Raw genomic sequence first — 13,701 nt, forward strand, 5'->3', positions numbered from 1 at the left:
GCTAATATTAGACATCATTTAGTCGCCAGAGTGAAGATTTAGTCGCATATGCGAGTGATTTACTCGCACTGTAGAGGGTTGTGAGAAATGTCTCAGTGTTTCTTTCTTTTTTTTCTTTTTCTTTTTTAATGGTTACCAAAACTTTTTCGTTACTGACATTCTTGTTTTTTGTTCCGTGGAAGAAATGAAGTCATACATGTTTGGAACAACATGTCTGATGAACTTACTTCTTGATTGGATGCAGTTGTAAGACTTTCTGGTTTATGGAAGTTGTCATCTTTGATACCAGAGTATGTGAGCGGAGCGCGGAGTGGAGCGGTGTAATTTTGAATGGAGGGAGGATTGAACGTCGTGGTTTTCACTTGCTCCAAGAGTGCTCCACCACCACTCCATCACAAGTACAATTCATGCCAACAGCCCGTAAAATAACTGCATATTTAGCAAGAATTCACATATTAAACATAGCCTATTTAGCTAGCTTGATAGAGATCACTTAAATCAGAAAACATGTGAAGACTAGGATGACGGCAATGGACATGAGCGGGAAGTTCTCAAGGAATTTGTTTGTTCCTTCTAGATATTGAATATTTTCAGGTGAAAGCATGATTTAAACAGGTGGTACTACTCTTATTCACACACAATTGCTCTCTCAATAATGCATTCAAACAAATGTAATCTTACAGTGCTACTTCATCTGTATGTAGGCCTATCTGATTTCAAATGAACAGAAATCTGTAAGAAATGCAGCGATCCGTAGGTAAAATAACTGACAAAAACATACTGTTAGTTTCATCACAAATATTTGCACTGCAAAAAGCAGCAATTATACCTTTTAATGCTGACAACCATGTTATTAGCTTGTCATGTGGTAGGAAAAAAGTTTGCACACTGGTGTTCCAATAAGCCTCTTTGAAACTCTCCTGTTATTTTATTTTTTCTTTTAATATACTTTATGAACAGAAGAACTGTGATATTTCAAACATACTGAAATACTTTAGCCGCGGAGCGGTGTTTCTGATATCAGTGAGCGAGGAGTGGAGCGGGAGCGGGAAATGGTGAACCCGGAGTGGAGTTGGAGCGGAGTGATTATTAAATGCTCGGAGCGCGGAGGGGAAATTGTTGCCGCTCCACTCCGTTCACATACTCTGTATGATACATCATTTAGTCACTGTTGCTATGGTTACATGCATATTCACAGGGGCATGACTGCAGTTATTTGTTCATACATGCAGTATTTTAGCACAACTCTTAAATTGTGCTGGTCATATAAAAGCACACAGAAGCGGTTCTGTGTGCTTTTATATGACCAGCACAATTTAAGAGTCACACCTGTTTGTTTGGAAATGCTTTTGCCAATCCTGAACACTGACTGTGTAAATGGAGCTAGAAAGATGGCAGCTTCCACATAAGACCTCCACGGTAGAAAACATTATGTCAAAGATGATTTGATGACAGGAGAGAATTTGAAAGATCAAGATAGGCACTTGGGATTACTCCATTATGAAAGTCTATTAAAACAGTCGGTAAATAGAAAGTGCTAATTTTCATTGAGCTTAATTTTGGTATTTTGGAGACATTCATGCCTTATGAGGGAAAAAAAAAAAAAAACTTGGCTAGCGGATTAAGCTGATAAATTATTCAGTGCTCTCTGTAACATGAATTCGAATGGAAATTTTGCTCTATTTTTAGCTGCAAACCGAAAGGTCACCAGAGTGGTGTGACTTTGTTTCTCCACGCTCACATCTCCGGCTTGTACTTTTCTACATGTCTTCGAAAGAGAGGGCGCTTATGCGCGTGCCGTACACCCTGTCCCTGCCTGATAGGACACGCGACCCGACACGCTCTTAATTAGAGGATGCCCTTCCAGGTGCTGACCGGACCACGCTAAGTCCGTCCTCTGACATCTGACTGGTGACATTTCCAGCCGGTGCCACCACATTCACCACCCCCGCCGCCACCTCGTTCACCGCCTGCACTCTCCACGTGAAGGTCATAAACTCTCCCAATGGCTCTCTACGATCTTTCGCTCGTAGTCGTGTCCTGTCCCCTAACCTGACTGTACCTTCGGTGCTGTCGCGGATGCACGTCACCATTAATCAGAGTCATCGGAGTGAGGCGGTGATCAGCTCATGTAGATTGATGAGAAGAGTCAGCGCCGTTGTGGATGGTGCATGTACTCAGATTTGGGGTGGTGAGGAGATCAGATGACTGCTGAGGGGAGTGTGGTAGAGACAGGAGGGGTGAGTGATCACTGATGATCTGTAAGAGAGATGAAAGGAGGAACAGTGAGAGAGGGAGGGAGGGAAGAGGATGGGCAGGCACTTGCGTAGAAAAGACTGACTGAACAGGAGAGGAAGTGTGATATGGAGATCTGAGATAGGTAGAGCAATTTTGACATTGTGAATGTATGTCAAAGCTTGTAGGCCTACAGTAAATGTAGAGTGTGTGTTAATGAAAGATTTTAAAAAATGGAAAAGGTGTGTTTGGAGTGAATGTCCCCACAATGATAGTAAAACCTGAAATCAACTCCACAAGGAGTAGTTAAAAGATGGACCCTTTTCACATTTACGGGGATTTCAAAGGCAGAAGTCACCATAAGTGGGTAAACTTCTATAGTGGTCATTTTTTATCATTTTACTTTCCCATTTTCTCCAAGAGCAAAAGAAAAAAGCTAGCATTTCTATTACTTTAAAAGAAAGAAAAAAAAGGTAATAAAACACAAAGTATAGTACATAAAAATGTACATAAAATGTTTAAAAATGACAATATAAAAAATTTGCTAGATGTACGATGTTAATAATTTGAAAATGCATCATCACGTTTTGTGAATAGGCTCTGTTTCTTAAAGTCACAATGAAACAGAAGTAGCAAGAGATTTTTCTTCCATATTGTGATGTATATTCTTAGCGAAATGGATTATCAAAAGAAAATAAAATGTTTATTTGTTGGTTGGTTGGATGGATTTTGAGGTCAGTTGTAAGAAAGGGGCGGTTTTAAGTGGACTTCTTTTAATGATTATGCAACAACGTTCGTAGTCATGGGAAGAAGGAGGCGGGAACTGGCGAACACTTAAGACTTTAATAAAATAAACACAAAATTAAAGTAAAGCGGCAGCCCCTCGCGGATGACTGCCGCACACCAAACACAAAATAAAATCCAGGCCTGGTCCTCTCTCGTCTTTCACTGTCGTAACTCCTCCTTTTATACTTCCGGAGCTCCTCCGTGGGACTCGAGACCGGTGAGTGGTGCAGGTGTCGCTCATCATCAATTACTCCACTGGCCTCGCTCCGTTCCCACAGCTCTCGGCCCTGCCCCCACTCGTCACATACCCCCATCGCCCCTCGACGGAAGGAGACGGAAGAATGAGGAGAGACAGATACGAGAGAGTGGAGAGAGGAAAAAAATAAATTAAAATGATCGGTCCGGTTCCCGGACACACTGCCGCTTGGTCGGGTAAGGACAGACAGACGAGGCGAGAGAAAAGGAGACGGAAGGATGAGGTGAGACAGATACGAGAGAGGGGAGAGAGGGAAAAAAAAGAAAAAAAATTATCGGTCCGGTTCCCGGACACACTGCCGCTTGGTCCTCAACCGGCTGAGAGGCTCTCACTCGCGGTGCCATGCGATGGTACTGGACATCGTTGGTGGACGGCCCACCGCTCCTCCGCCTCCTGGCGGACGGCGATGGCTCCTCCTGTTGAGGGCAGCCGGCAGCGAGTCCCCCGTTCCCTGCTCCTCCCCAATCATGGCGGATGGCAGCAGGCTCCAGCCTCCTGGCGAACGGGGCCGACTCCTCCGCTCCCTCTCGGACGGCAGCCACCCCTCCTCGACCCAGGAGCGCGGCAGCGAGCTCTCCGTCCCACCTCATCTTCCATCGTTCCAGCACCACCGCCTCGGGCAGCCACCAGCGGTCTCTCCGCTTGTTCCTGCTGCCCGATCTCCTCAGCACCGCGATCCCCCTCAGCAGCGAGGGCTCTCTGACAGCGTGTCCCTCCTTCCTCCCGGGTTTCGGCACAGTTCGTAGTCACGGGAAGGAGGAGGCGGGAACCGGCGAACACTTAAACAAAACTTTAATAATAAAATACAAAAACACAAAATACAATCCAGGCCTGGTCCTCTCTCGTCTTTCACTGTCGTCACTCCTTTTATCCTTCCGGAGCTCCTCCGTGGGACTCGAGACCGGTGAGTGGTGCAGGTGTCGCTCATTATCAATTACTCCACCGGCCTCGCTCCGTTCCCACGGCTCTCGGCCCCGCCCCCACTCGTCACAGATTGGTGAAATCTGACATGTGTCACCAGAGAGAAGTTGTTTCATCGGAAGATTGAGTTATGACATTTTGATTAAAAAAGTTGTCCACTTGAAAATGACCAGAAATCAATTATTGAGCAAGTAAATAAAATATATATATATTTTTTTTGTGGCAGTTTCATGTCATTGTGTGTTATGTTGGTAAATAAAGAGAAGAAGGTCCGGCTTTTATAGCGCATGTATGGTGCGAGGTGTGTTTATAGTTCTGGTTCAGGTTTTACCTACATTGTGGGGAACAAATGTTCCTAAAAGGTTATTAAAACCTGAAATCACCTGCATTGTGGGTACCAGCCAGCAATATCCACAAGAAGAACAGTTTAATGAACTTACTAAATCATGTTTTAATTAAAATCTAAAACAAAAGCAAAAAGGAATCTGCACACCTAGTTAGATAGCAAATTCAAAAGAACACGAAGCTTCCCGTCTGATCCATTGTGCACTTTCACCTTTTTCAATGCACCATTAACACTTTCTGGATCATCAATATGTACATTTGTACTGTAACCCTTCACTTAAACTCATTTGATCTGGATCTTTGACTGATTGATTGTACCTTTATTTTGCGTAATAGATGTGCTTAATTCATTCAGTTTATCCCCCCAAACCCAACCTTATGTACACTATCGTTCAAACACTTGAAAGAAATTAATACTTACTTCAGCATTTAATTGATAATTAAATTGCACAATATTGCTGTCTTTACTGTAAATTTGATTAAATAAATGGTGAGCATAAGAGACTGCTTCAATAACATTTAACAATCTTACTGACCACAATTATTTTAAAACGGTGTGTGTGTGTTTTTTTTTTTTGAATCTTAAAATGCAAAAGGGTTAGCAATACTATTAGGGGAAAGAAAATATCATTAGATAAGTATAAAAACAAAGTCATAACCATCACAGAAAACAAACGTGTGTGTCAAAAAGAACCAGTGGCCGGTGTTCTGTTCCTGGCATGGATAAGAAGGGGCTCCATGTCTTAATATTAATTATTCATTGAAGCCTGATTAGAAATGGCCCACTTTTACAGCGTATTGAGTGAGAAAAGAAATGTGTCTTACTCTCATCTGAATTCAGCAGAAATATATCATCACCAATCATTTTCTGTGCAATTACAAACAGTCAGCATAAACACACTTTTAGATGCTCACACGGTTTGATGATTCAGAAACAACACAGTCCATATTTTCCATAAAACTGCTTGTGAAATTGTTTCCACTGGGCTTTCGGTCCAGTACAGAAGGCTCATCATGTCCTCCAAATTTGAAAAGACAATTTAGCCTATTGATTCCTAATCTATTTATCTTGTCTTCTCAAAAGGTTTCCTTTCTTTTAATATGGAGCCAAAGCTAGACTGCTAAACAAATAATTATTAAAAGAAGCAAATACAAAATCCCCCAAATTATCTTCTGCATTGATGCTGACTTAACTAAACTAACTAACAAGCCACAACTAACTAAGTAACTAACTACCCATAATATTTGGATATCTTATTTTAAAGAGTTAGTTCACCTAAAAAGGACATTTCTGTCATATTCTACTTGCAGTTAAGTCGTTCCAAACCATATGGTTTTATTTCTTCTGCAGAACACAAATTTTTGGTCTGTTCCTCAAACAAACCTATCATATGACTTAAGAAGGCATGGAATATAGTCACATCTTCACATTCCATGTTGCTGTCAACAAAAACATGGGCTTCAGGACATAGTTCTCAAAACTTTTGCTTGTCTTTTTCTTGCCCCACAGCAGCGAACCAGAAGGAGGCCCTAAAGGGTCCATTCTGTGTCAAAGAGGAGCCCCAGGCGGAAGAGCCCCTCAGCTCTCAGAGGGGACCAAGCTATAGCTTCTGCCAAGAAGGACCTCCAGGGTCCACCAAGCCACGAGAGGAGGGGAGCCCAATGTTGGGCAAGAGCAGCCTACTTAGCCAGGACATCAACGTCAAAGTGGCCTCTGAACTGCTTATGAAGCTCTCAGGTCAGCAGATGTATTTTGGTGCGTGCACTCATATGTGTGTGTGTGTGTGTGTGTGTATTTTCAGGCTTGAATTCATGAGTGCTGTTGAGGAAACTCAAAGGCCAGAGGATTGAGTGAGTGGGTGTGTGTGAGAGAGATGTGTGTGCTTTGCATTCTGTTTATTTTTTCTCGATACATTGCTAAGGTCATATGTACAGTAGAAGACCCTTAATGCAACGGTACTACTGAGGTTATAGAATAAGCTAAAGTTTGTATATTCACATCAGAAATATGTCTATACATTATGTAAAATTATGTAAAATGCTGTCAGGTCATCATAAAATCCAGCGGTCGTTTATATTTGCTTGTGTTTGTCTGTGAATTTAGTCTTTCTTTCGTTCTTTCCTTGTTTCACTCCCTCTTTATTTTGCACTTTCTCTCTCTCTCTGACCTGCTGCTGTCCATTCCACTCACTCATGTGTTCTGGGCAGAAGGAAAAGGGTCAATTCCTTTTCATGTTGCTCAGTCAATGCGCTTTTTATGCTGAGCAGTCCTCTGCCAAAATAAACCCATTGATTGCCGTTTTGGGCCGCTGGTCCAATCTTTATTTCAACTCTACAATACAAGGGGACTGAAAAAGTTCAGGTCTAAAAAGTATTCTGTCACTTCCACTTCGTGTACACTTTTGTGTTTAAATGCAGTTGAAATGGACTCAGCACCACAAAGATGGGAATTTATTTGTGGAAAAAATGCTTTATTGATAAGAATGTAGAGATAGGGTAGGAAAATTTGGGGAGAAGGTGGCTGAACATGGTAGTGTTGCGAGCCAGACATGAACTTGTGTAACTCGCATGTCAGACACGAAACCACAGCACCAAAAAAATAAATGCTTTTTCATTTTCTCATCCTAATCAGAGATTGGTTAAAAAAAAATCAATTAGTCAATGCATACAAATTCTTTTATTAATGATTTTGAACTGAACATAAAACAAATCCGACAAACGAATTGAATTTGACAAAATGTGTAGTGACTGTTTTGTCTTTGTACTGCTAAATAATCAATAACAAAAATGTATATGTATCATGAATCTTTTAGGTGACTCCATGAATCAGACTTAATAATCGAAATTGTGTGAGATTCCCACTCCTAATATTGACAACCTTAAAGCCGACATAAAAGTGAAATTTTGATTCATTTTCCGCATTCTGCTCAGTCTCGTGCACAGCTGTGTCCGCATCGTTTATTCAAACACGGATGAGCACAAATGGACAAGTTTGACACCTAGTGGACTCTCCTGTCTCAACAACATTCTCCTTGTGCATGTGCTGTTGTATGCGCAAAAATTAGGCAGCACACACACAGTGAGCTCAGATGTCCGTGGACCCTACTGATTTCTAAAATTACTTCACGCGGACAGTGTGCAAAACGTTGCGGAACGTGGGCGGCTGAAGTATACTTTGAGCTTTATTGCCCAGCCCTAAAACATTTATTTAAAAAAACACCGCAATATTCAATAAAAAAATGAATCCATTCTAAAGGAAGTGAAATAAAATAACCACATTTTTCATTTTCCGCATTCTGCTCCGTCTCGTGCACAGCTGTGTCCGCATCGTTTATTCAAACACGGATGAGCACAAATGGACAAGTTTGACACCTAGTGGACTCTCCTGTCTCAACAACATTCTCCTTGTGCATGTGCTGTTGTATGCGCAAAAATTAGGCAGCACACACACAGTGAGCTCAGATGTCCGTGGACCCTACTGATTTCTAAAATTACTTCACGCGGACAGTGTGCAAAACGTTGCGGAACGTGGGCGGCTGAAGTATACTTTGAGCTTTATTGCCCAGCCCTAAAACATTTATTTAAAAAAACACCGCAATATTCAATAAAAAAATGAATCCATTCTAAAGGAAGTGAAATAAAATAACCACATTTTCCTTTTTTTGTATAACGCTACAGTCCTATATGCATCATGTCTTGAGAAAATAATTGTGAGATCACAGAGGTGGGATTTTAGACGTGTTTGCAAGGTAATAAAAGAGCTGGAGAAAGAGACAGACAAACAGAAAAGTGAGAAAAGCACTTGTCAAAGGGAGAGAGAGCAAGATCTAGAGTAGTCCATTGCAGAGGATGATAGGGAGTGATTCACTCTAAAGCAGCGCATTTGACAGGCACCACACACCAGCTGCTGCTGCTTCCTCCCCATGATGCCTTACACTTCAGCGTGACTCAGCTGCGCCAAGAGGGAGCTGGTTTTAACACGTGTGCTTCCTGACTGCACAGCCCCAGGTCACGTTTCCCCAGAGAGTGAGTGAAAGTGTGCGTATGAACTAGAGAAGCAAGTCTTTGCGTATATGAGTATGGAAAGTAGTAAGACGTGAGAAAAGGACTAGTACGCTTCACTCACTTTGTTGTTGAGCATTATGTGTGTGCGGAAAGCTCATTGAGAGGTCTCCGTGACTTCCCACATCAAAACTCTCCATGTGCTACTATAAGCGAGAGCCTCTTTCCCGCTCACCCCACCTCCAGGATGTGTTTCCTCAGCCTCTCTCTCTCTCTCCGTCTACAGAGGCCAGGAACAGGGACCAATTAGCGTGTTTGTTGTCAAGCTGAAGCAGTTTTACACGACATGGCCTCGCAGATCCGTCTCAGCGCGGCCACTGCGGCGTGCAGACATGCAACCAAGTGGATCTAAAGAGCCGCGCTCTGCTAGCTGCAGGCTGGGGATCAATGCCATGGAAACAATGACATCGTCTGTGGTCTTGTGTGTGTGATGCAGTGGTGCAGTCTTGAGAGGTCATTTGGGGGAAGGTCGTCTCCGTCTGGCTCATATGTTCATAAGCACACTGCCCTGCTGACCGAGGATGTCTTGACAACCCCCTCTTTCTTCTTAAGGCCGTCTAACATGGCTTTACATGACATGCAATGTGGGTTGTGTTACTGTACTGGTTGTTTATAGTGTCGTTTGGCACTGTAATGCGAACCTCTGCAGACTGCATGCAAACTCATTGCACTCTCACTAAGTGTGTATACTTGACATGATCGCCATTGCGCTGTTTTCAAAAACAACGAGTGGCAGTGCAGAATATCAGCTGAAACGGCAGCGAGAAGAAGTAGAACTTTACATTTAGCTTCTCAGGTATGATATTAATGGTTCCTTTTCAGTGGTTGTTGTCCATTTAAAGCCAGTTTCTACACTGACTGAGCGCGTTTGGTTTACACAAGTACTTAAGTTTAGCATTTTAGTGCTAATATTTAAAAGTCTAGATGATGTTAGCTATAACAAAAAATTATAAACTAATTATTTTTAAATATGCATTAATTATTCTTACTTATTCAAGTAAGTTGTGCATATTGAATTTAGCTAATTTGCTTAGCAAACTGTTGATCCCCCTAGTAAAAAATAAATATACTAAAATGTATTTGAAATACATTTATTTTTATGCTAAGTATACTACAAATACATTTACATATTTATGTGCTTAATAAAAATACCCTGCAATTGTACTTAAATCATACACTCCTCATTAATAGTGACATTAAAACACAGTCTTAATATTAAGAAATGTGAAGTGTGCACAAGTAGTACTCCAAATAAAGTTTAATTATAATTTTTATATCAGTAAGTCTCGAGCGATATGTCAGGAAATATGTAAATAGATTTTAACTATACCTAGTATGAAATAAATGTACTTTAAATATATTACTTTTTTAGGTAGGGCCGCCATAACAGTCATTACCTGAGTAGAAATCCTGCAAATTACGGAGCTCTGCACATGACTGAAAGGGAAAAGAAACAAGATACAATGGCCACAAATTAAACTTGTTCCCACAAATACATTTTTTGACATTGTTTTAGTTCAATCATGGCCACGTTGTATTCAGTCATTCCCTTGTGGCATTGATTTATTGATTTTTACCCCAAAATAAAAAATGTCATTGTGTCATTCCAAACCAATAAGACTTTCATTCATCTTCAAAACACAAATTAAGATATTTTTGTTGAAATCTAAGATTTAGGCGCCGTAAAACGAATCTGTAAAACGTAAAATGAAGACACCGTAAAACGAATCCATTTGAATCATGTGATTTAATTCAAGTCTTGTGAAGAGATACAATCGCTTTATATGATGAACAGCTTTACGATTTTTTTTTAATTGTGAAATTCCTTGTTCTTTGTGTGTTTTTAAGTTAGCTTAGGTTTTGCAAGCTAACTTCCATGCATACTAGCTTAGCATACCACCAGCCGATTAGCCTGCTAGCTTACCTTACATAAATGCTTAGCTAGACATTTTATATACTTATTGTAATTTAATGTTTGAAAAAGCTTTAAAAAAATCACTACCCACTGGTGTTCTGTGTATACTGAACTCAACAGGCGGACCAAATTGTTCACGACACAGTAGTTCTTCTCTGCCACAGAAGTACAATTGCATCTGCTCATGTACCTTCATAACACTTATCTCCAAGTTGCTCCCGAGGGATTGTCCATGTGATTAGTGGTCGCAAGTTCATGGTCCTATTGTGTGAAAGTTACCGAAAAATGATGAACCTGACCCTGGTTGGCTTGTAGCGATTTGGTCTTAAACCCTGACAAGACATCAGTGAGCAATTTTTGTTAGTTTGTTTCATGGTGTGGATAGCAGCTTTCCCATTTTGAGGTGTTGGTTCACATGATTTAAAGTAGGTCACCTCCCCCATCCACCCCCCATCAAACCAGTTAACAATGTGTCGACTTCCCCCACATCTGTTTGATGGTAGCTGTTTGCATCCTGTGGCTAATTACCACTGCTGTGTTAGTCCCTCCGCACTGGTGGTTCCTGGGTTTCAACAGATGGACCCTGATGCGGTGCTGCACCGGGGGGCATACAGGACCTAAGAGAGGACTGCCATCCTCTCATCCTCCACAGCGCAACCTGTATTTGTCCCTACAGATAGAGATACATCCAGTTTTTAATTATAATTTTTATATCAGTAAGTCTCGAGCGATATGTCAGGAAACATGTAAATAGATTTTAACTATACCTAGTATGAAATAAATGTACTTTAAATATATTACTTTTTTAGGTAGGGCCGCCATAACAGTCATTACCTGAGTAGAAATCCTGCAAATTACGGAGCTCTGCACATGACTGAAAGGGAAAAGAAACAAGATACAATGGCCACAAATTAAACTTGTTCCCACAAATACATTTTTTGACATTGTTTTAGTTCAATCATGGCCACGTTGTATTCAGTCATTCCCTTGTGGCATTGATTTATTGATTTTTACCCCAAAATAAAAAATGTCATTGTGTCATTCCAAACCAATAAGACTTTCATTCATCTTCAAAACACAAATTAAGATATTTTTGTTGAAATCTAAGATTTAGGCGCCGTAAAACGAATCTGTAAAACGTAAAATAAAGACACCGTAAAACGAATCCATTTGAATCGTGATTTAATTCAAGTCTTGATTTTTTTTCCACCACCATGTCCCTTTAGGGGCTCCGTAGTATTTTATATGTTTATACTTAAGTTATTTTTCTGTATTTTATTACCAATCTATGATTTTTATTTTTTTATATATATATTTAAAATGTATATTTTACATTTATGCATGTTAAACTCAGGCATAGCCTACATTTTTACATCAGCAGTGCAGGATGTGAATAGATAGTTCTATTTGCATTATGTGATGGTCTGACCGCACTGATATGTCTATTTTATTCCTGTGCAATATTAAGAAACAGCCAAAACTGAGGCAGTCTACAAAAAGGAGAGTTTGCCCTCAAAGTCTGTGAGCTGGTGATCAGTCTGTTTTCGACTCACTGATAAACTCTGGATGCAGCACTCTTTTGACCATGGTATTAATAATGAAACCAGACAGAAGTTCAAGTACTTCTGAACAGACGGGAGAAGTTTTAAGATTGCATTGCTTTAAATAAATAAATATATTCATTTATTTAGTTGGTATTAGTATTTTGAAATTGGAGTGCAAACCCTATGAATGTATACGTTTTTTAAAGGGCTCTTTTACTGCAAAGGGCCAGTCAAGGGTTAAGACTCTTACTGCAGCATTATTTGTTAGAAATATTGATACTAATCAGAATGTGGCATTATGAGTCTTTAAGCTTAAACTTAAAAAGATTTCTATTTGACCAATGCTGAAATCTTTTGATAGAGTGATCATTGATGATGATCTCCTGAATGGTGATACTTGGAACAGAACCAATGGACTTGATGTTCCAAAGAAAGTCCTGAGTTGTTTAGGGTTGTGGCATGAAACGCTAAAAATCATAAATGTGTCGCAGTGGCTAAAGACATTTTTTTTGCATGTGTGCATAGTTCAGTGATTATTAAGAAACAAGAACATTTAATAACCCACCAACAGAGTAACTAATTGCGTTTCCATTACAGATCTGCGCAAAACTTTGGCGATATTTTATAAATGTCGATAAAAAAGTATTGCGAAATGACGGCATTTCCATTAACCGATGTTATGCGACTAAAACGTAATTTTTTCCTCTCGCGATAAGTCATGGCAATGGATTTTGATGGGATTTTGACGGATTTTGGCTACACTAGCCATTATATTTAATCGAAGGAGGCATATGCGTGTATCTTCACAGAAGCAGCACGGAGAGCAGCTTCTGGGACGTGCCGTGGCGCGACTGGTAACACAAGTGACTAGAGTGGCCGCAATCAGCTCCGGTGGCCGTTTCGGAGCCGTAACGCGCCGCAGACGTGTGCAGTGTAAATAGTCTAAGCATTAATGGCAGGGAAAGCCCCTTATACTTGAGAGCAGCCACATATGAAGTGTTTCTTGGAGGTTATAGTACATTGAGGAATGATCATGTGACTTTTTACGTACGCCATGTAACCTGTTAATGCGAGAAAAAAAAACGTTTCCATTGCAGTTTTGCAAAATATTCCTTTTTTGAATTGCCTGAAAAACCACCTCATGCAAGCGTAAAAACTTTTTTGCGATATATGGGAGTTTTTGCAAAATTGACGTGTTTCCATTAGGCTTATTTTCAATTCGCAATTTCAATTTGCGCAATTTACAGGGTAATGGAAATGCAGCTACTGACAGATATTCAACCTTTTTACAAATGGGCTCGATTTAGCCCATAATAGTGCTCCCAAAAAATGAACCCACGGACTATGCATAATAATAGGAGTGTTACAAGTTCAACAGCAACCATGTAGAAATGTATAGATGAAAGAAGTTTGATTTGTTGATTGTGGATTCATTACAAAAGCTGGGCTTTGAGGCTGTTAAAATTAAAGGGGGAGGGGGGGGATTTAGTGATGCAATGTCTTAAAACGGGTTTAATGTACAAATTGTCAAACAGCTAACTAGCATACTAACCTTCTTAGAGAGCTTGCATTTCTCAATTCAACGCTGTGCCTGTTGAAAAATAAACCAAAAAAGGAAGAACCCACCACCCCCCCCC

At 40.4% G+C, this 13,701-nt stretch overlaps 1 protein-coding gene across 1 annotated transcript in view; it reads left to right on the forward strand.

Moving 5' to 3' along the window:
- Positions 1 to 13,701, forward strand: part of LOC107734543 (zinc finger protein 827) — an 88,362-nt gene that overhangs the window by 40,920 nt on the left and 33,741 nt on the right. The window contains exon 5 of the mRNA XM_016546533.1: positions 6,054 to 6,281. Coding sequence (XP_016402019.1) covers positions 6,054 to 6,281 — 228 coding nt within the window. The remainder of the gene's footprint in view (positions 1 to 6,053; positions 6,282 to 13,701) is intronic.

Source organism: Sinocyclocheilus rhinocerous, unplaced genomic scaffold (genome assembly GCF_001515625.1).
Source record: "Sinocyclocheilus rhinocerous isolate Xijiao unplaced genomic scaffold, SAMN03320098_v1.1 scaffold580, whole genome shotgun sequence".
NCBI lineage: Eukaryota > Metazoa > Chordata > Actinopteri > Cypriniformes > Cyprinidae > Sinocyclocheilus > Sinocyclocheilus rhinocerous.